General features: G+C 34.8%; 1 protein-coding gene and 1 long non-coding RNA gene across 2 annotated transcripts in view; one reads left to right on the top strand and one right to left on the bottom strand.

Moving 5' to 3' along the window:
- The window catches only part of LOC144419940 (MAM domain-containing glycosylphosphatidylinositol anchor protein 1-like), a 363,818-nt gene that overhangs the window by 329,171 nt on the left and 8,325 nt on the right, over positions 1-26,322 (top strand). The window contains exons 3-5 of the mRNA XM_078110195.1: positions 25,140-25,333; positions 25,620-25,768; positions 26,140-26,262. Of these exons, the coding sequence (XP_077966321.1) occupies positions 25,140-25,333; positions 25,620-25,768; positions 26,140-26,262 (466 nt within the window). The remainder of the gene's footprint in view (positions 1-25,139; positions 25,334-25,619; positions 25,769-26,139; positions 26,263-26,322) is intronic.
- On the bottom strand, positions 5,484-21,202 carry LOC144431402 (uncharacterized). The gene is made up of 7 exons (XR_013479981.1): positions 21,081-21,202; positions 20,252-20,313; positions 19,109-19,227; positions 13,662-13,701; positions 12,925-13,071; positions 10,829-10,938; positions 5,484-5,622 (listed from the first exon to the last, which is right to left on the bottom strand). It is a non-coding gene; the product is annotated as an uncharacterized LOC144431402 (long non-coding RNA).

Here is a 26,322-nt window from a genome sequence, read left to right as displayed (position 1 = left end):
CCACTCATTATGGTTATTGATTACCAATTGAGATTCCAGCCTACATTTACGAATGCCGTCAATCATGTTTTGTCGACGTACGTTTGAATCATCTCATTGGCATACTCGACCAGTATAACACATGGAAGTTGGTCGCAAGATGGTGGAGTTCTTTTTGACGATCTAGTCGTGATTGTAGCGCCGTTGGGTTAGGGGCTGAGTGGTATAGCGTCGTAGGTCGAAGATAAGTAACTTGATGGAGATCAGAAAGTGGGTCGAGGTTGGGAAATTTGAGGCAGATAGTGCAGTGGATAGAGGAAAGAAAGTTGAGGGAGATAGGGCAATGAGTCGAGGATAAATGGGTCGAAGGGGATAGGAAGTTTGGGGGAATTAGGACAGTGGATCGAGGATAGACGGTTGAGGGAGATAGGGCGGTGGGTCGAGGATAGGAAGTTTGAGGGAGAAAGGGCAGTACTTCACTGGCTCTGAAGTCTAAACCCGAGGTCGGTAAACTTTTGTCGTTTGCGTGCCAAAAGTACTCCGTTAAACACTTAAAACTGTCCTCGACCCACTGCCCTATCTCCATGACACACTACCCGACCTCCCTCAACTTTCCTATCCTCGACCCTTTGCTCTTTCTCCCCAACTTTCACATTCTCGAACCACCGCTTTATCTCCCTCAAACTCTCTCCTTTCGACTTACTGTTCTATCTCCCTCAACCTAGCTATCCTCAGACCCACTCCCCTATCTGCCACAACTTACATATCTTTGACCTACGGTGCTATACTATTCGGTACCTGACCTAACGGCGCTTTTTTCACAACCTGATCGCCACACTGAACTTTACTATCTTGTGACCTACTTCCATGGGTTATACTGGTCGTGTATGCCGATGAGATGATTCAATCGTACTTCGACAAAACATGATTGACAGCATTCGTATATGTAGGCTGGAATCTCAAATATTAAACAATAACCTTAATTGGCAGTTTAAAAATGTTTTACTAATTGTGTTACTGATGTTTTTTTTTGTTGGGAATAACAGTTTTATAAATTTTAACAGGCCGTTTTATGCCCTTAATAATTGGCCATGTCCTGAGTCTTGTGTCAGATATGATGCTGATCCAAAATAAGCAATAGTGCTCTGGTCGGTATAAAGTATTTTTTTTCAACATTTTATAGTAAAAGCGATGCCAAAGATAACGTACTAACTGCGTCCTTTGCAACTTCATTAAGTTGCAGATAAGATAAGCTCAATTTTGGGACTATACGCTGAATTAAAGGGCAGTTGGTAACGCTAGCTACGACAAAACATTTCATGGCTCTAAAATAGTTTGGAAGGGATTAGACTCACTGAGCGACTCATATTTTTGACTGTTTTTGACTTTTTAGCCTTCTCAGTCACGTAAAAGAAATTTGTATATACAACAGAATATGGCGGAACATTCGTTGAAATGACTAAGCGTGCAAATATTTTATTATTTCCTCATCGTTTTTCCTTGAACGGAAATACAAGCGAGATTGAATGAGTTTCGGAAAATGAACTCAGGTATGTCGATATCGAATGGCATTTCGAAATTTTAAAAACAATCGCCTCAAACCCGACGCCATCAGTAGCTTATGTAGTAGCACATTTTTAAGTCACTCATTATGGTTATTGATTACCAATTGAGATTCCAGCCTACATTTTCGAATGCCGTCAATCATGTTTTGTCGACGTACGTTTGAATCATCTCATTGGCATACTCGACCAGTATAACACATGGAAGTTGGTTGCAAGATGGTGGAGTTCTTTTTGACGATCTAGTCGTGATTATAGCGCCGTTAGGTTAGGGGCTGAGTGGTATAGCGTCGTAGGTCGAAGATAAGTAGAAGATAAGTAACTTGATGGAGATCGGAAAGTGGGTCGAGGGTGGGGAATTTGAGGCAGATAGTGTAGTGGATAGAGGAAAGAAAAGTTGAGGGAGATATGGCAATGAGTCGAGGATAAAAAGGTTGAAGGGGATATGAAGTTTAGGGGAAATAGGACAGTGGATCGAGGATAGGACGGTTGAGGGAGATAGGGCGGTGGGTCGAGGATAGGAAGGTTGAGGGAGAAACGGCAGTAACTTCACTGGCTCTGAAGTCTAAACCCGAGGTCGGCAAACTTTTTTCGTTTGCGTGCCAAAAGTACTCCGTTAAACACTTAAAACTGTCCCTGACCCACTGCCCGACCTCCCTCAACTTTCCTATCCTCAACCCTCTGCTCTTTCTCCCCAACTTTCACATTCTCGAACCACCGCTTTATCTCCCTCAACCTCTCTCCTTCCGACTTACTGTCCTATCTCCCTCAACCTAGCTATCCTCAGACCCACTCCCCTATCTGCAACAACTTACCTATCTTTGACCTACGGTGCTATACTATTCGGTACCTGACCTAACGGCGCTTTATTCACGACCCGATCGCCACACTGAACTTTACTATCTTGTGACCAACTTCCATGGGTTATACTGGTCGTGTATGCCAATGAGATGATTCAATCGTACTTCGACAAAACATAATTGACAGCATTCGTATATGTAGGCTGGAATCTCAAATATCAAACAATAACCTTAATTGGCAATTTAAAAATGTTTTACTAATTGGGCTACTGATGGTTTTTTTGTTGGGAATAACAGTTTTCTAAATTTTAACAGGCCGTTTTATGCCCTCAATAATTGGCCATGTCGTGAGTCTTGTGTCAGATATGATGCTGATTCAAAATAAGCAATAGTGCTCTGGTCGGTATAAAGTATTTTTCAACATTTTATAGTAAAAGCGATGCCAAAGATAACGTACTAACTGCGTCTTTTGCAACTTCATTAAGTTGCAGATAAGATAAGCTCAATTTTGGGACTATACGCTGAATTAATCAGAAAAATATTATATCAAACTAAAATCAAAATGAACACTAGATGGAAAAACATGTAACATATTTTCCGGTATTTTAGATTTGTCTCTGGTTCCGTCTTTTTTAAATTTCTTCAGTGTCTTCAAAATTTTTTTGCCTGTGAAGCTAAGATAACATTAACAATATCTATGCCTAATAAAATTTGTAAGAATATTTACATTCAATTTGTAGATTTTCCTTGTATCAGTTTTTTCCTATTTTCTTCATTGTTTCTTTGTATCAGTCTTTCCTAACTTTCCCATTGCCTTCATAATTCTTTGCCTGAAAATCTAGAATACCATTAAAAATATTTAAACCTTTTAAAAACCCTATTAATCCTAATGGTGAGTATTTCTAACGATGGGAATGGGTCTAAATCTATTTATAACAGAGAAAATATGAAAAACAAAAAGCCATGGCAAGCCCTGTTTATACTTTTCTTCTTTGATCGGTGTCACGACATTCTGTTTCCTGTTGAAAATACCTCAAAAATAGAAGAGAAAATATTGATTAAGACAAATAAGATAGGCAAATATGGATAGAGCCTATTACTAAAAAAGCTTTATTATTAAATATTAAATATCAGCAATGAACTTAATACTTCTTGCATTACTGTATCAGTATTAATATAATCAAAAAAATATTATATCGAACTAAAATCAAAATGAACACTAGATAGGAGTAAGCCTGACTAATGAAACACTTGTAACATACTTACCGGAATTTTAGATTTGTCTCTGATTCCGCCTTTTTTTAATTTCTCCAGTGCCTTCAAAATTCTGTGCCTGAGAAGCTTAGATAATATTAACAATATCTAAGCCTAAATGAATTCGTCAAATATTTACATGTAATTTGTAGATTTTCCTTGCATCCGTCTTTTCCTCATTTTCCCAGTCCCTTCATAGTTCTGTGCCTGAGAAGCTAGAATAATATTAAATATATCTAAGCCTAATAAAAACCCTATTATTCCTAATGGCGGGAATGGGTCTAAATCTATCTATTCCAAATAAAAAATTAAAAACAAAAAAGCCATGGCAACCCCTGTTAATACTCTTCTTCTTTTGTCAGTGTCGCGATATCCTGGTTCCTGTTGAAGAAGAAAAATTAATGATTATGACAAACATATGTAGGAAAATATGGATACAGCTTGTTTTTAAAAAAGCTTTATCAATTATTAATAAATATTCAATATCGGCAATAAACATAATACTACGTGCATTATTGTATCAGTATTAATATAATCAGAAAAATATTATATCAATCTAAAATCAAAATGAACACTAGATGGGAAAACATGTAACATATTTACCGGTATTTTAGATTTGTCTCTGGTTCCGTCTTTTTTAAATTTCTTCAGTGTCTTCAAAATTTTTTGCCTGTGAAGCTAAGATAACAATAACAATATCCAAGCCTAATAAAATTTGTAAGAATATTTACATTCAATTTGTAGATTTTCCTTGTATCAATCTTTTCCTATTTTCTTCATTGTTTCTTTGTATCAGTCTCTTTCTAATTTTCCCATTGCCTTCATAATTCTTTGCCTGAAAATCTAGAATACCATTAAAAATATCTAAGCCTAATATAAACCCTATTAATCCCAATGGCGGGTATTTCTAACGGTGGGAATGGGTCTAAATCTATTCATAACAGAGAAAATATGAAAAACCAAAAAAGCCATGGCAAGCCCTGTTAATACTTTTTTTCTTTTGTCAGTGTCACGATATCCTGGTTCCTGTTGAAAATATCTTTAAAATAGAAGAGAAAATAAATATTATGACAAACACATATAGGAAAATATGGCTACAGCATATTACTAAAAAAGCTTTATTAATTAATAATAAATATTCATTATCAGCAATAAACATAATACTTCGGGCATTATTGTATCAGTATTAATATATTCAGAAAAATATTATGTCGACTAAAATCAAAATGAACACTATAGATGGCAAGCCCTGGTAATACTTTTCTTCCTTTGTCGTTGTCACGATATCTTGTTTTCGTGTTGAAAATATCTCCAAAAATACAATAGAAAATAATGAATATGACAAAGAAGATAGCTAAATATGGAAACAGCATATTACAAAAAAGCTTATTAAAAAATATACAATATCAGTAATAAACGACAATATAATTAATAAATCAGTAATATACAATAACAGTAATTAAAATAAGAATAACGTAAAACGAAAGAATTATTTTAAACTTATCATACCAGGACATCAAATACAGGATTGCATTGCAGGGTGTTAGAATACAATTAACAATTGTATTTAGTTTTATGAACTATGATTTAATTCATTAATAAATATACAATCAAAAATCCTTTCGCAATTATTCAAATTACATAAATAGTTCCTCACGGGTCGTCCCATGTTTTAACTTTCGCATATCATCCTTTTACAGTGTTTATGACATCTTGGTATAGTTTTAAACAACAGTCTTATTTGATATAAAAGACATGTGTATGTGCTGCCCAATGCATTTGTTTGCGCAATCATATTGGTAATCAGTGCACATATATACGAGCTTAAAGTTCGTATGGCAATGGAATACAGTCTCAAACAACAGTCTATTTTTCTATATCGAAGTCTTGTGTGTGGACTCGATGCATTTGTTGGCTAGCACATCTCAGTTATCTTTTATAAAACTCTTCTTCATATTCAAATAATTGAGTTGTATTTTTTTTTTTTAAAAACAGAAAGATTCGTCCAGTTCCATAATTGAAGAATCCTGTAAAAATATATATACATTTAGTTATTATGTCCTTTCATAGTAGAGGAAGTAAATTATGAGCAACTTATTACGTATGATGAGGCTCTACAAGACGCCTATAACGTGTTGGGCGGTGACACTGCGCGACATCAACTCCCTTAAGACTTATAACCTGCCAGTTTTCTCGATATTAACAACTCCACATCTTTGAATATGATTGAAGTCCATTACTGGCAATGAAATATCCAGTCTACATGAACAAAGTACAAGAAACGAATAATATGTGATGAAAAACGTCAAATAGTGTGCTGATAAAAATGATTATTGTAGAGGTCGAAACGCATAATGTAGAAGCCAAAACTATTAACCCTACTTTTCACGTATGCCAATTTATTGGGACATCTGTCATACTTGGTCATAATGTACTGGGTTGCTAAAGTTTACGACCAACCTAAGTATGTCGACAACATACTTAATTCCCAAAAGATGCAAGCAATAGCAACATTAATTTATGTAATATGAATAAACCCTATCATTTAATTAAAACCTCTTTCTTTCGGGCAAGCATTTAACCGCTTATGAAGATATGGCCCTAATATGATTGTGAGTTTAACGTCTTATCGTGGACTAAGTCAAAACAAAACCAATAAGAAACTTTTGCGTCACTTTTTAGGCATAATACATGCTTGTCCGATGTTCGTTTTCACGGTAGCGCGTCATTTTTCTTAATTATATTTTCAAATTTACGAGTTTAATATCTTATAAGTATTTGAAAAGCAAAAAAATATACAATGAATCTGTTCCTATTTAAACGAAACTAATTTGAGCAAACGAGCATTCGATTTCGACTTGTAAACAAGCTAAAAAATGATTACACGCACAATAATAAACAAACAATGATTACGTCCGCGAGAAATTCCTCGCGTCGACAAGCGTTCGTTGTTTCTTTATTATCTAGAGTTCCACGCCGTCTAGAATAGCAGGTTTAGACTTGTCTGGTAGAAGACATAATTGTCCTTTTTGAGAGAACTGGTTGTCGAATCGGTTTTGCTTGGATTGATCACAGCGATAGTAGAACAAAACTTTTTAAAAAAAAAAATCCATCATTTTCAACGTAACACGGTCTAGCGAATAGCACACGCTATTCGAAAAACGTCTGGCATAAAGCGACGAAATACCGCATTCCGATGAAATTAAAGTGAAGGCTCTCGCACGTTTGAACAAACAGTTATGACAATTTTAGAAGGGGTATAAAAAATTATCCAGCAGATTCGGCTGCATAGGGTCCAAAATAAAAAACAAGCAAACAATCCGATTATCACAGCAATTAAATTAACACTACTTGAACGACAAACCTCTAATGCGAATTAACTTTTAAATAGCCGACCTGCAATGATCCGAAATAACTATAAACAAACAAGAATATGAAGAGACAATACCGATACAAGATTTTGTTGAAGTCAACATGCCTCTTTTCTGCCCCCAAACAGAAGATGACTTGCCTTAAAGAAAAGAGGGTGCTCCCGAAGTATGTGAACCAAGATGGTAAAATAGATAAATGTTCACTCAATCTATCCAACTGATAAATCGAGTTGTGTGCGCAGAATTTTATGCCATGCCAACGTCCTATTTTGTATTTTGCTCATCGAAAAATTCACATTCGATATATTTCTTCATAATTTCTATGGTATGTTAAAATTGTCAATATAAAAAATAGGTTGCAAAATTAGCCAAATTAGTTGAGCTAGTTGGGCTGATAAATGGCTAAAATCAGTTCATAATCATATTCCCGTTTCTATTCGCGCGGTTGGGAAACATCATTGATCCTACCTAACGAGGCTAATACCGCGAACACGATCACTCCAAGCAAAAAATAATTTTTATATCAGTATTTCAACCTTCAACTTTTTAAAACATTCAGGAATAGATTTAAAAGTTAATTATTTTGAAAATATCAGTCTACATTTAACTGATATTGATACGAATACCGATACCAAAATATTGCCGATATTACCGATACCTTTTACCGAAAGCCTTTTATATTAGCTTTGACCAGCACTGACAGCATGTATAACGACATTGATGTTTGTTTTAAGCAGAAGGTAAAACAACCAATCATTTAGCAACCAATCACAAGAAATCATTTTTTTTACTACATTGGATACCCGACAGCCAGAGTGCAGGAGTCGAAAGGAGTCGAAACAACAACCGTTGGAATATCAAGCGCACAAACCGAGAATAAACAGATCGAGCAATAATCAAACACATCAATTTAATCACAATCAAAAACTATATGAAATATTTTGTACAGAGACAAAACAAAATGTGAAAGGAAAAACTAGCCTTGACAAAATGAAAAATTTGAAATGTTAGGAACTCCGGAAAAACGGCCCGCGAATGAACCCGAACGACTTTCGCGATTATTGCTGCATATTATTGTATTTTATTATTTCCAGTTTCGTGTACAAAATGACCACTTATTAGCAGAGAATCAGCTAAAATAAAGCATACGATTAAGCGAGGAGGGAATAATAAATATGACCTGGCATGCGTGCAGTGTAACTAAGATTTTTCTAGCTTGTCAGCTTGCTTAAAACATGTTAACTTTTTGTTCAAAAATTTACCATTTCAATACAAATATTAGAAACTATGAATATTCAGTGTCAGCGTCGGATAAATAACAATTCAGCTAATAAAACAGAACTAGACAGCAAACAACAGAAAATATCATTTTACTTCCTACAAGCATATTAAAAAGTTAATATTTAGGATTGAAAATACGATAAAATTCCACGAAAAACTCAATGTTGGCTCGTGAGATACTAAGTAATTACTTTTCACCCAGTTATTTGTATCTGGTCCTCCTGTATTATAATTTGTACAACCCTGCTGTTTGATTTACATTTTTTACCACCAATGAATTCACTAAGGGAGACAAAATCCGAAAAGTTAATTGCGTTTTTATATGAATCTGTTGCTGTGCAGCTTTCAAACATCTGATCAAGCGTTTTTGTTATGGTGGAGATATAGTGTGAGAAATTTTGTATAAAAAAGGGTGTTAGAAACAAGAATTTTGCAGTTCATTTACCTCTCTTCATTACATAGCTTAAGATTTTCGCAAAATATCGTTATATAATACAGCATTGCTCTGCAAAAGTATTCGCAATCCCTAATGAAGAACAAACTGATCAGTGTCGTTGCGACAAAATCAGAAAATTCGAAAGTTCTCATGTTGCGTGCTTTCGAATCTACCAATTTATTACGCTTCATCAGAGAATTAGAAGTGACCATTTCATTTCTTTCTTAAATTTGTGGAAACGTCCAACGCTTTTTTATTGATACGTTTTCTTTCATTTCCCCACTATTTAACTTTTTAGCTTAACATTCTTACTTTGCATCTTTACTGTTTTACTCTTACAATAAACATCATTTAGCATTCACAAATGTATTTTTGTACGGCTGAGAAATTAACGCGAAAATGACTTAGAAATAAATTATTATTTATCAGAATTTTTTGTATTTAAATAGAAATTTACCAAAGAAATCTGGGTCGGGCATTCAAGTTAACAACAGAATTGAATTCAATTCAACGAAAGCATTTATTTCAAAAAACACCACGGAATGCAAATTTCAATTTTTTAAATTATTCCTAACCCGAATCCTAACCCAAGCTGGACAACCACTAATTTGTTATTGCATTCAATTCAATAGGGGCATTTTTTTTTTCAAATCAAATCTCTCATTTTTCAAAGAAACATTTACAACTGTGGTAATAAACCTAAATAATTAGTATATTGCACTATACGTTTTTTCAAAAATATTGAATTGTTTCGAACTTTTCGGACCCAGCGTGGAAAAATTTGAATAATCCATTAAATCGAGAATTGAATAAATACCTTAATTCAACAAAAAATTGTGGTGGGACAATGTGGTATTCGAAGATGGTAAATTTTACAAAAATTGATTGATTTCAGAAAAATATTTAATTATTTCGATCTAATTTCGGCTTGGGGGTTAAAATTTGAATGTACCAATAATTTTTCGAACTATGACATTATGTGAACTATATGAATTATGTCAAGTTTTGGGTTTATGAATGACCGAAAATGTAATTTGATAAATTAGATATGTACTGGATATATATTTAAACAAATCTATTCGTACCTGTCTGCTCTAGCGTTATGGCAACATCAAATAAAATAATACACTTTAGATTTTCCAAATTCTAAACCCTAACGAGCCTGTCGAACCCCTGCGGTATCCTGAAAGCTCCCGCCAAACACCATTGTACCAGATGGTTGAAATTAAGAGCCCAATTAAGACTTTATAAAGGGGAAGCATAATTTCGTGCAAGGTTATAGAAAATGAAAAGATTCAGGTTGAAAATCCTTGGTTCGCCTTAGCAATCGAAGATGTTTCAAAGTCATAAGCAGAAAGCATCAAAGGGCACTATCATATAAGCACACACACCGAAGCGCGCTCTATCCGTGGAGATGACGGGTTTACTAAAACTTACAAACTTACAACTACGAAACGCTATACAAACAGCAACGCTAATTTATAAGTTGTTGAACGTGTAAGTTTAAATATCTGAGATGAAGTGTACTTAAATTTGCATAATTAGTAGACGATGTGATAGGAATTCCCATAATAGAAAACTGTTTTAATTTAAAGGAACCTCGTCGAACCTTTGTTACCCCAACAAAAACAAAAAGTCGATTGAACTCTGATTAAAAACTACTCTTCTAGACTATTGAAAAACTAACAAAACGCTATGGCAACGAAATAAACAAATAAAGTACGAATAAAATAAAAATAAAACAAAAAGAGGCCCGAACAATTGTATTAATGCAGCCGCAATTGCCCCATTACTAGTATTATAACCCCATTGCTGGCGGACTGCCGCATACTTCGATACCTGTCGAACGATGGGAGAACGCCCGAAAAGAAACATAACCCGCGTCTTTTCGGGAATTGTGCATACGAAATTAACAAAGCAGAAACATTTATTGCATACCAGCTAAAAACTGCACACCTTCCGTGAACTAGCTGATGGAAAACATTGCATTATATGACTTTACGAAATTATATAAATAAAATTGGGCGGAACATCTTGTGAGGATAATTCAAATATTTGCAGTTCTTCCTGACTAGCGGGATTTAACATGATATATCAGTTTATACCTGACAAAATATGAATTGAAAGATTTATAAGATTACATACTTGCTCTTTACTCTTTGGACTATATAGGCTTCCATCCCACTCCGTGAGGCACCAGACTAATAACAATGTCCGTTTGATGCAATGACCCTTCCAAGCAGTGATTTAGAAAACTGAAAATGAATATATAGTTTCATTATCAAGTTTTGGATTACAAATCACAAAAATGCTTTCTAACAGAGGTAAAGCAAAGGTAAGCTTATATAAAAATACATAAACAATATTCTTTTGACCACGTAGAAATGCCATTATTGTCGATTTATTCATGTGGTTAGTATCAATAAAAAAGTGTTTTAACAAAGTTGAGTTACGTGAACATTCAACAGTAAGTATTGTAGTGATTACCAATTTGCGAAATTCTTTAATTAATATTTAACACGAAAGTAATACCGACACGATCTAAAATTAAACGCATAGAAATGTCCAACTATTCGCTCCACAAATATCGCACCCCGGGGTCAATAATGATGATATTGTTCGCCTAAAATTGAGACCGTAATTTACAAACTGTGATAGAAATCCTACACAGAAGACAGAAATCATAATAAAATTAATTATGTTGTGAATGCACTTGTTGTCCCTCTTTGCCGATGTGAACTCACAATCATGTCCGAAATATAAAAACTACGATATCCGCCGTGATAATTAATAATTACTAGTGAATAAAAATGTGCTTTAATATAGTCTAACAACATTAATTGGAATGTCGGCCGCCAAAACGATCGCGGTGACAAATAATTCACTGAGGCCTTCGATTACGACAAAATTATGAAATAAAAAACGCCTCACTGTTCTAGTAAAATCCGAAAAAAAAAATATTGTCACGACGGAGGTTTCGGCGGCCGACATCCCAATTGATGTCGTTCAAAATGACAATACTGATTATTCGGTGTCCGTTAAAAATATTCGATTAACTCGATTAAAAAATACGATTTTGCCCGCCACGGATCACGGCGCAAGTAAATAACCATTGAATGGAAATAAAAGTTCGACTTCATAACAATAAATTTCAAGTAATAGTTTTAAATTTCATGCATTTGATCGGCGCTACACGCGAGCGTATTTTTGTACATATAAACCATTATGACACTACTGACATCTGCGAGTTTTAGTTCTCTCTGAAATTAATTTTCCCGAATTTTTGATGTTTTATTTCTAAATGCGGGTACCCGCGGACTACGGATTAATAGTAGACGTTTGAAATACGACTTGTAAAATATTCACCAACACCATCAGGCAAAGAGAGACGGGCTACAACGTAACTGTGGAATTTCGCTGTGAACGACCATACATTTTAGTTTATTAAACGCATTACGTCGTCGTGAATCGCACTTTTGGCGCACTCTTTTTATTTCGTCGTAACCCCCATTGAAAAATCCTGGCTGCGCCCCTGGATGCGGCAATATTTAAAATGCTGTATTTATTGGCTTAATTGTGTTCAATGAAACCTGCAGTTACGACGACTTACGTCTTACGACAATATAAAATTATTACAACTCAAAAACTCGATCAGCGGACTTGAAATGAAGAACAGTGAAACCAAGTGTATACACTAAATCCGCCCCGCCGCAGGCCTGTCACTCTGATTCTTTTTAAGGTTTCACCGTTTGAAATATCCCAAGATTTAGACAAAATACGAACGATTGTAATTTAAATTATTGCAAAAAAAATCGATCTAGATATCTTGCATTAATTATTTTATATATCACATCACATACCGAGAAAAAGTCGTATGCGGCTTCATAGGTAGTTAGTTTCAGAATAGACAAAAGTACATCGCGTGCACAATTTACTGTGTTTCGATTTCAGTTACTATTATGGTATATATTTTGAAGAAATCCTAACATAACACCAAATTTTGTAATTTACAATGTCTAAAAAGCGTATTCAATCTGCTGCGAGACTGCTAAAACAAAACTCATGGTGATATCTTCCGTTTTATATTTTAATTTTAATATTTTATAATGCCGCAATCAAGAAATTGGGTTGCGGATTCACCTCTTTATCATTTATTTCTCCACCGATTTTTATGATATAGTATTCTAACTTGTTTTTGATGAATGTAAATTAGGAAGATTCAGAAGATTTTAATAACATACTTGCTCTTTAGACTCGATGCATCCACCTCTCTCAGTGATGCATAATCGGACAAATAACTCCGCATGTCTTTTGATGTATAATGATAAACTGTCTTTTCCGCTTTCAAGAAGAGTTTTAGAAAGCTGAACTTAATGCGAGATAATGAACTGTAAGTAAATTTTGTATGATATTGATTTGAATAAATATAGTTGTTCGAACTAAGTCATTATTAAGTTTTAGATTTATAAGTTACGGGAAATGTAATTTGACAGGAGCACAGAGAAGCTGTGCTTATACTTTGGATACATAAAATAAAAATATTTATTTTCAGTTCATTGACAAAATATTCAGATTTCCCCCCTTATTTACTAACAATACTTTAGAATGAATGGTGTATAATATTGCAACACATCATATAAATTTTATTTATATTCATTGAAAAGCACGTTGAAAATACGGCTATTAAGAAATGTAAATATCAAAAATAAGGCGGAAAAGATAAAATTTAACAAATATTTCTGTTTCTAATTACCTTTACGCCCCTCAAAAAAATGTCCACGCGCTTGTGATAAGCTATGCTTGTTCTAAAGATACGAGGACAACAACTTGTACTGATATTCATTGACGTTCATTCTATATTATTTGCAGATTTTCAATATTATAAATATTACTTATTCGGAATGAACTGTCAGTGTGCTATGTTTCTCATTATCTAAATTTTAACTAGTGAATTATTTATTAGTGTGTTATATTTTACCTTCAAGTTCTCTATAGTCTTCTCTTCCCATCCCAGAGACCTGAAAATATACATTTATAAATAACTTCAGCCAAAGACATTTTAGACATTATATATATAAATATAAGAACATGACAGGTCATAACTAGGAAATAAAAGATAGAGAAATAAGGAATATATTCCCAGATTCAAACACTTATGAACATAAGGCTACTAGCAATAGGGATATAGGCTGACTATAGTAGATTTACAATTGGTGGGATCTCATGTATATATATAGTAACCTTTGAAATTTTAGTTTGGGACACAAATCCCATTGTTAACCAATACTAAAGGATTCCCGGTTATATTGATGCATATTGATGCACTTGATTCTACTCGCTCATATAATAATATACTCGTTATTGGAAACTTAATGCGATTTTAGTTCGAAACACATGTGAACACGAATGTCATGGTTAACTGGTACCAAAGGGGGTACACGATTAATTAAGTCAAGTTTATTTTTTCCAACCAGCAAAAAGTATCACAACCATAAAATACGACACAAAGAAAATTTACACCGTTTTACTGGGGAAGGGACGTCGCGGGGAACCAAACTGGCTATCGAGCAGCGACACCCAAGTTCCTAATATCTAACTTAAAAAGTAAGAATTCTAGAGTTTTGAAACCACTATATTTTATATTGACGGTGAGTACCGTATATGAAAGAGACCATTTAGTAGAAATTATATAGAAGAGTTTACATTAATTAAGCTATTCTTAATGCACATGATTAGGCATAAAATGACGTGACCCGCACTAACAATAGGGAAAATATGACACATATTTCTATGTCTCTATTTTTAAATAGTTATGAACATGGATGGAATGATAACTTAGGACTTTTAGCAAAGGGATAAGAATCAAGAAGGAGTTTACACTTGATTGAATATAATTCATACAGTATCGTTTTTGGAAATTTTAGTTGCTTTAAGGTGTAAGATTAACGGCGATTCCAGTTTGAAATAGTTGGGAACATCATTGGCATGAATATGAATTGTGAACTACCAGAGCGTACAGGTCACAATGAGCTACAGTTACATTTAAAAAATTAGCCTGATTACTTTACACAGTATGGGAGTTAGTGTCAACTACCATTTGTGGCAAAAACGCTCAACAGATTAATGAAAAAGGCCAGGACTACGTTTCCAGACATGTCATAGTCATAGTCATAGTCATAGTCAAGTTTATTTTTTCCAACCAGTAAAATAATAAATGATGCAAAAAATAAGCAAAAATTCAAGAACATAATTTTACTGGGGAAGGGAAGCCGTGGGGAACCAAAGTTGGTTATCTAGCAGCGGCACCCAAGATTCAACTATTTAATTAACATATAATTTTAGTAGATCAATATAGCATAGAATAGTTTAGCCGTAAATATATACTAATACGGTTTTAACGAGAAATCGTCATGACACTAGGGTGTATCTGAGAGCCACGCAATACATCAGATAGTAATTTGGGGTATTCCCCGTTTCGTAGCTTACAGGCAGTGAATAAAAGCGTGTTATGGGGAAATATTCGGGAATTTGTAGTGGCTCAGTTATCACAACCAAATTATGATAATCATCAGTTGTAGTGGACGGACAACGGGAGACAATGAAGAAAGAACAGGTATAAATGACATAAATCTATTGAAGCAGATGTTTAACCTGCCGCACAGTACCGTACCGGTACTCGAATATGAAATACCGTACGGTACCGGTAACGCTGTAACGTGATGAATAATATTCTATCGTCTGTACAGACACACTGGACTGCACAATATAACAAAAAAGAAACAATGTGACTAGGTGTTGAAGTGTTATTTCAAGTGTGTAATAAAAAAAGTTACTTTCAACATGACAAATGCTGAGATTTGCAATATATATCTGTATATATATAATACAAAGTTCATAGCTACTAAACTACAACAATGACTTGAGAACCCATATCTAGTTCAAGTTAAGGGGAGTGGGAATCAAATGAAACGAGTATATTTCGGTAAATCTGGCATGAGATTGGCATGTTGTAAAAAAAAAATAAATAAACACAAATACTGTTAAAAATTTGTTAGACAATGAACCATCAGAAGTACATACTAATATTATGGACCGAGTTAATAGCTCATATTATGTTGAATTGATTTCAGGGTTTGGAAAGACCTCAAGGAATATAAATTAACTATTGTCCTCATTCGAGATACTTGGACCAAAGAAATTTTTTCATCTTCATTTTAAACAGAGGATAAGACATGCTTCGCATTTCACCAGGTACAGCATTCCACATAATCGCACCAGTGTATTTAAGTGATTTTTGTGTCTTTGAGTAGGTTTGGCGTGGTACAAAGTAGGATGACAATGCAGATGATCTAGTATTGTGATCGTGAACACTACTCTGCTTTACAAAGTATTTAGAAAATGCCTGTGGAAGGCAACAATTATGGTATTGATGCATTAATTTAAATATTTCTAGTTTGTAGATATCATCAAGTTTGAGTACGCCAGTTTTATGGTACATGGTATTCATGTTAACACGAGTGGACGGTCCATATAGGATTCTAATGGCTCTATTCTGTGAAACGTTTATAGCTCTTAAGGTCGCTTTAGTGGCAGATCCCCAGGCAGCAATTGCATATTGGATGTAAGTCTGGAAAAGTGAATAATATACCACTTTGAGTGTACTCCGGTCTGTATAGTGTTGAAGTTTGCTTAGTATACCTATTGAGCGTGAAAGTTTTTTATGTAACTCTTTGACATGCAGATCCCACCGTAAACGGTGATCAATGTTCAATCCAAGATATTTATACGAGGGAACAGATTCAAGTTCAGTTTCATTCATTTTGATTATCAGAGGTGTTTTCTGATCGTTGCAACCAGGACGTATGTGGACTACTTTAGATTTTTCTATATTGATAGTTAGCTTATTACAGAGCATCCAATCATAGACCTTTTTTAATTCTAGGTTGAAGCAATTTTGAAGATCAGTCGATGATTTGGAACTACCTAGGAGACCAGTATCATCCGCGAACAATTTTGTCAACAAATTCGAACATCGTGAGATGTCGTTTATAAATACGAGGAATAATAAAGGGCCAAGTGAAGAGCCTTGGATCACACCGGAGTCAATAGGAAGAACCTCCGAACGATTATTTTCGACTTCAACATATTGGAATCGGCCATGTAGGTAATCTTTTAAAAGAGAATTAGCACAACCTCGCACACCGTAATGATGAAGTTTCCGTAAGAGTATGTTATGACTTACGGTATCGAAAGCTTTTTTCAAATCTAAGAAAGCACAGCAGACATGTTCTCCCTTTTCATATTTGTTATAGATATATTCAATTAGATCAATAATTGCATGACTTGTCGAATGATTTGTCTGAAATCCGAATTGGAATTTATTAATTAGTTTATTTTTATCGAAAAATTCAGTTAATCTACAGTACAAAAGTTTTTCGAAGACAATTGCCAAACATGATAAGACAGATATAGGTCGGTAATTAGATGGGTTAGTTTCGTCGCCGGATTTGTACAATGGAATAACTCTGGCAAGTTTCAGTGCAGATGGAAATATACCTATTCTTATAGACGTATTAAAAAAATGTGCAATAACTGGCGAGATTATGTCAGCAATTTTCTTCAAGAAATGTGAAGAAATATCATAAGCACCGGCAGCTTTACCTATTTTTAAAGCTGAGATGGTATTGGATATCTCAGTCGCATTAGTTGACCGTAAATATAAAGAATCTTTTATAGGGGCACCGAGAAAGCTCATGAAATTTATATTCGTTTGTGGAACTTCATTTATTAAACTTTTCCCAATGTTTGAAAAAAATTTGTTAAGTTCGTTTGCGATTGTGTGGCTGTTTTTTGTTTTGAAACCATTTTCAAGTTTCAATTCAGATATTGATGAATCATTTGCTGGTTTTGTGTTTACAATCTCTTTGACAGTCTGCCATGTATGTTTAATATCACCTCTGTTATTGGCTAATTTTGATAAATAATGAATTTGCTTTGATTTTCTTTAAGTGAACTAGAGTGTTATGATATTTTTTGTAGAGTGCGCGTTCACTTGGAGAGCCATGTAAATAATATTTTTTGTGCATTTTACTCTTACGATTGATGGATTTATGGAGACCCTTTGTAATCCAGGGCTTTGATAGCAGTTTAGATTTTTTACGCGAGCATGCGACCATGGGGGCATGGGTATTGATTAGGTCCTTTAATGAAGATAAAAAAATACCAAAAACTTCATTGAAGTTCTCAGTTGACAGTTGTGTCAATACAAATCCATTTAATATATTACGAGCACTGTATCTAAATATTTCTGTGTCAAAATTGGACATTTTGCGTTTCATGTGAGTTTTGAATTTGTATTTAGGTGCACTAGTAAAAGAAAAAGATGACATAACAGGAAAGTGATCTGATATGTCATGCAATATAATCTAAGATGATGAACAACGATCAATTGCATTTGTGTAAATGTGATCAATTAAAGTATGCGAAGTGGAAGTTACTCTTGTTGGACGCTTTATGGTGGGAATAGCCAGGTGAGACAGAAGCATGTCGGTGTACCGAGTTGTCAAATTATCGTATTTATTATGTCAGACATATTAGTATATATAGGCACCCTATGATATCAACAAGTTAAACAATAAGTTTTAATATTCGCATGGTTTTTGTTGGGGTTGTGTTTTGACCGAATTACACTTAACGAGGCATAGTTCAAATTCTTACAGTATCTCTGCAGATATACACGTGCTGAACTAAAAGTATCAATATGAAAAAATTTCACTGTTTGTCGTAATCACAACGTGACACCCTATTGCGGTGAAACGCCTTTTATTTATGCTGGCCTAATAACCTTTAAATAGACTGACATTACAAGATAGTAATTGGCCTTTCGGTTTGAACGATTAAACGAAACGACAGCAGATGGGACAACACAGCAGTTAGCCCCTACGCTGTACTGACTATGCCATTATTCACCGGATATTGCTACAGTTAATTCGTAGGACAGAATATTTAATTCTTCGATTCTACGAAATGAGCATGGTTTGGTTTAACAGATTTTGTCATAAACAACTATGAGCGCGCATTGGTGCTCAAACTGACAAAAATAAGATCAATTTAATGCATTCTTGTACCTCGACTATTGGGCGGGAACGAAAAAAAGCTTAATTTTTATTTCTAAAACATGGCCCTAGCCTTATTCACTGGATCGACTCAGCAGCCAGAATAAAACGGTAGTTGTGCGAATCATGTTATGATAAAATTTTGAGATTGTAATTTTTGGAAAATTTCATTTGACACACAAACCAAAACTTATACTCAATATATTGAAAGTAATATTTGTACGTAGATTTCCCGAAAAAATACAATATATCATTTATCTATACTATAGACATCTAAATTGAGAAGCTTGCAAATGATTTGGTTACATACTTGCTCTTCAGACTTGATAGGCCTCCATCTCACTCAGTGATGAAAATCTGGTACTTGACGAATTTCTTTTGCTACAATGATAAATTGTTCTGTCAACTTTCAAGCAGTGTTTTAAAAAGCTGAAAATCAATATATATGTCATGATTTTGTGCAAGCCAATTCTAAATTTGAGTTAAACTAAATTTCGTTGAGCCAACTATGTCATTAGGTAGTTAATTCAGACAAATGTTATTTGACAGAGACACTGCAAAGCAAAAAATAGACGTTAGTTTCAATAAAATACGTAACGGGTAAATTTCGACATTAGATTTCATAAAAGCCAAACTTTTCTCCGATTTTTTGTTAAATACACAAAACTAAGAAAATTTAGACGAATAAAATTTATTCAGCGATTGCCATTAAATTTCAAATATTATAGATTACCATAGAAATTGCTTTTCATCGACCTTACAGTTACAGGTATATGTAATCATTCAATTTCATAAATACAGCTCCATATTTTATAACATACCAGGTGTAGTTTTCAAACTGCACGAGTTGCAAATATTACAATAAAAGTAAAACACCCAATGAACTTTTATAACTGTTTCATGGAGCATATGACTAATTACCTCTGATCAGTAACTTGTAAAATTATCACATTGTTCACGGTGGGGATCGCAAACTGGGGATCGCTATTCAGCAGAGAAGCGAGCAACGAATTTTAGGAGGCGCAAAGGGTACACCAGTTTGATACAAGGTACTATATTAATAGTACTATTTCGGACTTCTGCTTTAAAACACAATTATTAAAACATGTACAGAATCTAAATCTTAAATTTCGATAGAATGCACAGGATCAAATATACAGCGTAACAATGTTGGCTTGCATCGAACTATTTAGCCCTTCAAACGTGAACGTGGGTTGTACTTTTTTGGAATTTTGATTCGAAAGACAATTATTAAAACTTGTGAAAATATAAATCTTACAATTTCAAGGAAAACACACGATCAAATAAGTGGCAATGCCGACTTTGATCGCAAGACCCGAGACGCGGTGCGCTTGCATCTACCGGTAATTGTTTAGCATTCTAAACGAAAACAGTGGTATACAGGAATAAAATAGGCGTCGAAAGTCAAATAAAATGTTTAAATGATATTTACTTGTAAAATTCCTCGTTCGTTGCTTTGTGTCTTTGAATCTACAACCTGTAATAGTTTTGCATCTGAAAAAAAGTTAAAATATTGATAAATAAACTGTCGCAGAACTGTAGCTAGCATATTCAATGAACAGCGGGACTGAATCTATCGGATCTTCTGCAACGCTCCCGCCACGTTTTAAAATGACATATTATTAATTATCCATTTGAGGTTAGGAATGATTTAAAAATTGAATTCCCAGCGCAATCTGCATTGCTAACTTAAACTGGATAATTATTAATTCTCTTATTTTGAACGTTGATAGGGTCTTTGTACAAAGATCCAATCTATACAAGGCGATCCGGTAATATTCGTACCAAGATGGTGCACAACCTGAACCCTAAATAGGTACACATACTGTGTTCAGGTTGTGCGCCATCTTGGTACGAATACTCTGGGAGCACCCTATACACAATAAAATATGAAAGGGAAAAGGCTACGGCGAATCTCTAATAAACCATTGATTTTGCGCTACATTTGCGAAAGTTTTGAAAGTTATGCATTACATTCATGTAAATCTTGTCCTGTTGAATGCAGCTTACGTAGTGACGTAGATCAGTATATTACGTTTAAATTTCTTAATATGATAAGTCTATGTATTGTCATATAGCTTTGAGGTTCAACCAGTTTTGAGGAAACAATGGAACCCGTTCGATACAAAAGAGAATCACCCACCAATCTAGACTTCTGTATTTGGTTAATAATTCCAATTCGTATAGGCCCGAAAACCTCTAATTTACCATTTATACAATAGAAAAATGAAAACAATAGGTTTAAAGAACATTTAGCTCACCTGAATATTGTTTCGAACTCGCTGTCATAACCCAACAGTCAGCTTGTCCATACATTCTACACAAAATCAAACCTTATCCTACGACGAACATTTGTGACTGCGATGTCGCTTGTGGCTTCCCGCGCACAAATATTTGACGAAAAAAGCTAACTGATTGTTGTAATCAAATATTTTCAACTGATTACTTTAATTACTCCAGGTTGCCGTTACGATCCGATCACGCTTCTAACGCGTGATCTCAAAGTTGCAGAATGAAGATGACGGTTGGGATTTGCTTCATACATTTTCTAATCGCATAATACCTAGTTCATAGTATTTTCGGGGGTGTTTATCTCGGTGACCGTACATTTGAACCCACGTATATTTGAACCCACGTACATTTGAACCATGTACAAATATCCGTAAAACAAATAAATTTCCATAAGTGCAATAGTACGCAGGTGCAATTGTCGTGGGTTCAGACGTACGTGGTTCAAATGTACGTGGGTTCAAATGTACACGGGTTTAAATGTAATGGAACCGTTTATCTCAGATCTCACATTTTTAAATCAGTGACGGGAGCTTAGTACAAAGAATCCAGCATTTCCATTATATTTGTCTGTTTTCTTTTTCGAGTAAACGCGCACGTGGATGTCATCAAAAATGTAACCTTCCCTCCACTCCATGAAAGAATAACGGCGTGTTTAGCGTTATATCAATGCATTCTCTAAATTGACGTACAAATCTTAGCTCATTGACTTTCGCAGTCAAGAATGTTTTCATACAATAACGTGATGGCGATGTCCTTAAAAATGGAGTCACAATGGATCGTTGTTTCGATGCCTACTGCAGGGCTACTCAACTATTTTTATCGAAGGTTCGCAAACAAAACTTCAAAATTATTTGGGTCCGGTCTTTCCAGAAATGACATTTTGGCCTTCTTAAACGGGCACTTCCTCGACCGACTAATGGTTAGTAGCAAATTAAAATTGTTTATTATGGTGTTATAGTTCTTTTCGTATTCAAAACTATGAAAGTCATTGTATAATAGGAATTCAAAAACTGGGGCTAATGATCCAAAATAAATAATTAGGTGCGGTCCTGGCCTACAGTAAAGGTAATTTCTCCGCCCAAACCAAACGGCATAGACATAACATCAGCAACAGCATTAACCACGGTTCTATGTAAAGTAAATACGATAATTGACTGCTCAAGACAAGTGCATACCGACGACAACGACTGATTCACATATTTGGTGTTATAAAGCTCGTGAAGAGGTAGACTGCTATTTACGGAGCCCCACAATAAGAACGTAACAAAAACAAATTGTTACTTACAGATTAATATTAATGAGTGATTTGAAAATACGCTATTCAATAACTCGGATGTATTTGCTTCTTCTTAAATTTTATTAATGTCATTTTGAGTAAACGAATAGTTCGCGGAGACTCTATAGTTCTGTATGAAGCAATTTGAGTCTGTCTCTACAGTAGACCTCTTGGTAAAAAGCGATCATGATACAGGTATGTACGCCATAAAGAACAATCCTGAGATTTCGTCATTCAGCGTATAGACGTATTCAATGTGTTTAGTATCTATGTCAGCCAGTGCACTGCAGTTGACTACGTTCGCGTTGAGTGGCGCATCGTGCTAAGCCTTAGGACTACGCTTGATTTCTAACCTAAGATTACCCCGCTTAGATTCGCAGGTTCAAATCCAGTAGGGGATAATTTAGTACCAGAGGATTGCTGGCGGCTTACTCCCACTATCCCTACCCTAAGCTAGCGCGTCCCAAACTTTTTTCGCCCCGGAATATTAATAGTTTTTATGATGTAATTTCAGTTTTTGCTCTACTGTCGCTTGAGGCACATAATATGCAGCACCTACGCCAAATGGATTTTTCGAACCGTCAGTAAATACTTGTACATAGTCTCGATAGTTTTTCGTGTATATGGTCAAGAAATGACGTTTGAAGTATTGTTGGTGAACATGTTGTACCATAAATCGTTAACGTTGTATTAATTTGCGGTGGCTTTATTACCCAGGGAGGAATCTTGAAATTGACATCTTTTGCAACAAAGAAGTTGGTAAAAAAGCTGTTGGTTGTTTTCATAATAAACGTTGCAAATGACGGTTTGTAAGGAAAATATTCTTCCCACGACTGTTTGAATAATTGTGCTGTAATTTCGCTGTCACGAGGAATCATTCTGCATTTGTAATGTAGACATTTTCTATAATGTATAATATGTAAAGGCATTTCGCTACACTGGGATTGTAACGCTATAATAGGAGTACTTTTTAATGCAACCAAACATTGTGATTGGATTACAGCCAGTTTCCGCAATATAGTCGTTGTTCTTATTGTTCCTGTTCTTGTTCTTTGACACGTTTTTAAAAAGTCGCGTTTCGTTTTGATTACTGGACCAATTGCTTTGAAATTTTCAGTAGTTAAAGATGGAATTTTTTTCTAGAAAGCTATTACTTTTATTAGTTTCAAATATTTCTGTGAGCTTTATGAGATTCGTATTTATTTTGAGCTATGACGTCATCAGAATTTGCCACCATGTGGCGATTCCGCAAACATTTCAACGATATATTGGTCAGCAAAGTCGGGAGTTTTTTGATAAGGTAGACCAGGGTGGTCCAAACTCTGTCATGCTGATACATTTCATGCGGCTCACAGAACAATTTTAGCGTATATTTGTGTGTAATGAAGTAACGTTTTTTTTTAGATATTCCAACTGGGGTTGGGATCCCGAAATTCAAACCCTTTTTTGAACCCTTTGTGCCAAAACACTCCTCTGTTTACAAGCATCGGCCATGTGACAGTAGTGACGAAACGCAGAGCCGACTTAACACCGCGTAATCCAGTTTTTTAGCTAGGTCCAGAAAACAAACTTAGACTGACTTGGTTGGTATTTGACGATGTCACTAAGCTTGCTCACGCTGCAAGTTTCTAAATTACTCAATATAACAATTCGTAATAAAATGAGTGTCGTAAGAAAGGTGACATGAGAGAACACGGCGGAAATGTACTTCCTTGCCCATCACGCAGTGTCTGGTTTGATTTCAAGTAATATCTGTCACGAAAGAATATAATTTGAAGCGACATTAAACGCGAGATGCGCAAAATACAACGGTAATTCTCGGAAATTAACTTTAAAATATCTGGAGGCTTTATATATCTTCTTTAAACGAACGCCAACCATGCAACCTAATAATAGTCTGATTAGAAGATCTCGTTGTTTAATAAATATTTTATATATCTTCTTTAAACGAACGCCAACCATGCAACCTAATAATAGTCTGATTAGAAGATCTCGTTGTTTAATAAATTTAAAGTAAGTAAACTCGCGATATTTTGATCACTTTTGGGTTTTCTCCGACTTGCGGACCGCGAGACCTCGTCAAAAGTTTTTGCGGTCCTTCAACCTAGCAACTTTGAACCACTCTGAGGTAGACTACTAGGTACCGGTAAAATTTCAAACTACAGTTGTGACTTGTATCCTTTGGCATTTCGATTCACGTTGAGACTGGAAGCATGAATCTTTATTGTCACACTCCCTCAGGATTAGAGCTCAACCGATATTGCGTGTTTGCATATATATAATATCGGCAGTAAACGGCCAATATATATATCGGCTATATATAACAGTTAAAAAACCTGAAAAGGTTCGTAAAGGTTGTTTTATTTACTGTTGGTTTTGATTATTTTTAATGGATAATACACTTATGTGGTTTATTGTTTTTATAATTAAATTACACATGAGGGGGCACCAAAGTCTTCAGTGCTTAGGGCACCAAAGAGGCTCAATCCGCCCCTGGGTACTGATGAAATTGACCCCGAATCTGTTTAATTATTTTATTACTTATGAAATTGTATTGGTGCCTCTGATGACACCCCAAAGGTTTATCATGGCATACCAGCCATACACAGAGAGCCTCTTTTATTTATAAATCTATGCATATTTTGTGCCTTCCTCTCTTTTATCTAACGCGTGTTAATATTCAAAACGAAAAACCTTTACTGTTCGTCACGTGTAATCTACCAGTTGTTGGGAACTTTTTTGATTGTTGCAGGTAAAAAACGGCGGGAAGTCAGTTGGTGAATGGGGCGAATTCCATGTTAATAAGTACAGTCGGATTTCATGCGGAGGAGTAAAGAACACTGCTGTCGTGGAAGCAAATGACTGGGAAAAGAGAGTCGAAGATGATGTTTTTGTGTGGACTGCACCCAGTGAATGTGATTTTTCTGCATCGTTTTATATACCTACGTAAGGAATATTTCATAGTCTTTGTTTTTACATACTGCAATTGAACACATACATATACGGTAATAATTTAAGATACCATAACTGTATTTTAATAATACATCTCATGAATAGTTGGGTCTCTAGCCAAAAGAAATTTTATATAATGATCGTTTTATTAACTTTTACCATAGTTATCGGTAGATGCTATGTGATCTTGAAAAAAAACGAACGTATTTTCTATTATCATTACTCTATATTCTAAGCAAACGTGCTGTTGATATATATTATGTTTTTAATGCTTTTGCAGGGTTCGAGTGATTAAAAACGACAACGAATACTCGCCTAAAATGGTAACGCGTCTGGAATGTATTCAAGACACAAACGACCCACATGCGATGCCGGAAATGTATTCAGGAGATGCATGCACCAACAATCCCACTAAGATTCCTACAAGCAGTAGGAATTATTTTCATATAAAGAATATTTTGATATATATATAATTATTTGATTGTTCGTGTCATAAGAGACCACTGCGACTTTAGAAAAGAGCGAAAGACTATGTCGTGACAGTGAGATAAATTGGGAGATATCTAAATATTAAGCAGAATTATAAGACCTAATACATCGGTAAATAAACTATACCTGGACTGTGCAGACCAGTTCCGTCTTATCGGATTTTCTCTCCCTAGCTTTAATACGAGTAAAAGCCTATTCAATCACAAACAATTTATTGATCATGCAATATTAATAAAAAAAATCATATTTAGGAACAAAATTTGTTTCCGAGAAAAAATATTTATATTTTTAATTTATTTTTAGATTAACAGATACTGGGTTTGAAACAGATTTTGGGGGATGGTGGAATGAACCAACAGCGGCATTGAGATGGACAAGACAATCGGGACCAAGTCCGTCCCCTCAAACTGGTCCAATGCAGGCTATTGAAGGAAGTGAGTGTTTACGACCATCTTCACGATTTTATAAAACGAATTGAGTCATTTGTGAGAAAA

The sequence above is a fragment of the Styela clava genome, chromosome 2 (genome assembly GCF_964204865.1).
Source record: "Styela clava chromosome 2, kaStyClav1.hap1.2, whole genome shotgun sequence".
NCBI classification, from domain to species: Eukaryota; Metazoa; Chordata; class Ascidiacea; order Stolidobranchia; family Styelidae; genus Styela; species Styela clava.
This window is presented reverse-complemented; position numbering and strand designations above follow the sequence as displayed.